The sequence below is a fragment of the Perognathus longimembris genome, chromosome 7, assembly GCF_023159225.1.
Source record: "Perognathus longimembris pacificus isolate PPM17 chromosome 7, ASM2315922v1, whole genome shotgun sequence".
Classification (NCBI taxonomy): Eukaryota; Metazoa; Chordata; class Mammalia; order Rodentia; family Heteromyidae; genus Perognathus; species Perognathus longimembris.
The window spans coordinates 30,955,970-30,958,517 of NC_063167.1; the positions used below are offsets into that span (position 1 = coordinate 30,955,970).

A 2,548-nucleotide genomic window follows, 5' to 3' on the forward strand; every position below is an offset into this window, starting at 1 on the left:
GGGAAGACAAAGGAAACATTATTGGCCACTGAACAGGCATTGAGCCCAACCTGCAAGGATAAGCAGGTGAGAGCCACTCTTGGGTGAAAAAACAGCTGGAGCAAGACCCCAGAGAGGTGAATAAGTCTGTTGGGGAGTCTAACATGACAAGAAGGGAAAGGAGTATGAAGACTGGAAAGGGAAGTATAGAGATACAGGACCAATAAAGGGGAAATCCTACAGGGCTTGATGTCCAGGAAACCCTTGCCAGTATTTATTGGAAGGAAGGAAAAAAATGAAACAGAAGAGAGATTGTGGGAGCCAAAGAGGGGATCATTGGCCACCTGAGCAGGTATTCTCTTGAGAAGGTTTTCTCCTGAGAACACTGTGCTTCTCTGCCCTCTGCCCTGCCCCCCACTGCAGAAGGTATATGGCCATGGTTTCCTAGTGACCAACATGGGTAAGACTGAGTGTGAGGTCTGGGGGCTGCTCTATGGTTTCACTAGAGGGGTGGACTGGATAAAAGCCATAAGAGACATACTAGGTTCATGAGATATCAGTGGACAGAATCCCTTTGTTGCATTATCTCAGGACTACTTCATAAGCACTGCCCCTGGAATGCTCAGTGCTCAGAACTTGGTGACCTCTCCCTTAGGCAACAATAAAGTCCTGAGCCTTCTGAGGGTTCCCACTGAGGGGCACATCAGTGGATGAATCCCCTTGCCCCAGAGCATAGGTTGGCTACCAATGCACCTCCTTATGGATTCCCAACAGGACCTGAGCCTCCCTGGCAGTAAGTCTACCTCGAATCCTGCCCTTCACTTTGTATCCTTAGGTGTGAGGAGGAACAAGACTTTGAATGAATGGAGCGCTTACAGGAAGCAGTCTTTTCTAGAAAACTAAGGATTCCTTGAAGGCAGAGACCGTTCTCTGCCCAGCCAAAGGGGTTACATGGGTGCCCCAGTCAATGCAGAACTCTTATTTCCTTAATGGTCTTGCCCTTAATGAGACTTCTTAGTCCAGTGGGTTGGATGGGTTCCTGGGCTAGGACCCAGAGCCTGACAACCTGGCCAGACCATGCCACCTCTAGATCTAGTAATCCTTGCCATCTTTAAGCTCCTCAGAATTCCCTGTCTCGGAATAAGAGAATGATAGCATAAACCTAGGAGGAGGGAGGGAAGGAGTTATGAGAAGAATTAATTGGAGTTGATTAATGAATGGTTCAAGGAGACAAATCAGGAACAGCTCCCCTCTTGAGCGAGAGCATCATCAGCCAGCCTGCCTCTCTCCTTTTTTTCTCCCCCTCTTCCTTAGTGTGGGTCTTGCTGTACTTTGGTTTCCTGGGGCTGTGCTCTGTGGTCACGGGCAGCTGCATTCTCTTTCTTCACTGGAAGAAGAACCTGCGGCGGGAAGAGCGTGCCCAGCAGTGGGTGGAGGTGATGAGAGCTGCCACATTCACCTACAGCCCACTGTTGTACTGGATAAACAAGCGACGGCACTATGGCATGAATACAGCCATTAATACGGGCCCTCCTCCTGCTGCCACCAAGATGGAGACTGAAGTCCAGAATCCAGATCCTCTGTGGGAAATAGACATCCCTGAAAGCAGAGCCTATGCTGTCCCGGACAGCAGCCCTCGGGGTGAGGGTCCTGGTCCCCCGCAACCTGCTCTGGTGGCCCCACAGCAGCCCCTTTCTTCCCCAGTGCAGCCTCACACTGGCTCCCCACTCCCAATTCCCATCTTTCAGGAGGTACCTTTTGCCCTGTCGCTCTGCAACCTACCTCCTATGCTGAACCACTCAGTGTCCTACCCTTTGGCCAACTGTCCTGAAAGGAATGTCCACTTCCATTCCTTACCCACACTGGCCCACAGGGGGAACTGCTTCAACACCAAGCCTTTTGCTTCAGAACTGTAGTTTCCTCTCATTGAGGGTGGGACAGCAGGGACCAGGGGAGAGTAGAAAATGAGCTAACCTCAAGGTGGTATCGATAGAGGTCAGAGCCCATCTGGCTGTCACTGTAAGAAAAATTAAAAGGTCTAAGACTCTCCTGTGTCTCCTTTGCTCATTTGAGGGCAAATCCTTTCCTGTTTGGTGGGAGCACTTTGCCAACCAACTTGGTCCCAGTCTCACCAATATTGGAACTGGAGGTTGGCTATGGGGAGGTACACTGAGCTAGTACTTGTGGACAACTCAATATTCCTCCCAGTTATACCCCATATTTGCAAATTATTTAAGGTTTATGCATGGACATCCCTGAGGGGAAGGGCCACTGACTGTGTGTGTGTGTGTGTTTGTGGAAAAGCCCCAAACCTATCTGTATGGCTTCTCTCTAGCAATGGGTTTTAAGGCTTTATTTATTTTTGTTCTTAAGGTGGTGGAATCTACCTGGGAAACATGCCTTTTATATTCAATCTCAAAATATGAAACAGACTTAAATGTTTGAGCCTCTCATTGACAAGAGCATCACTTTGCCTCCTGCCATTCTGCACGTGACTAAAGCCTGAGCTCTGTTCACTGCTTTAGGCAAAATGCTGCAATTCTTAAGGTAGATTTCTGAACATTGCTTT

The 2,548-nt window shown here is 49.1% G+C and overlaps 1 protein-coding gene across 1 annotated transcript; it reads left to right on the forward strand.

Annotated features, from left to right (window-relative positions):
• Positions 1-738: 738 nt before the first annotated feature.
• Positions 739-1,895, forward strand: Tex38 (testis expressed 38). Its single transcript, XM_048349900.1, has 2 exons — positions 739-772; positions 1,294-1,895. The coding sequence occupies exons 1-2, from the start codon at positions 739-741 to the stop codon at positions 1,893-1,895; spliced, it is 636 nt and encodes a 211-aa protein (XP_048205857.1).
• The last annotated feature ends 653 nt before the right edge of the window (positions 1,896-2,548 follow it).

Coding starts and splice junctions, on each gene's coding strand:
- Tex38 (XM_048349900.1), top strand. CDS start 739: ATGGATTCCCAACAGGACCTGAGCCTCCCTGGCA. Junction 773..1,293: donor GGACCTGAGCCTCCCTGGCA/GTAAGTCTACCT, acceptor CCTCTTCCTTAG/TGTGGGTCTTGCTGTACTTT.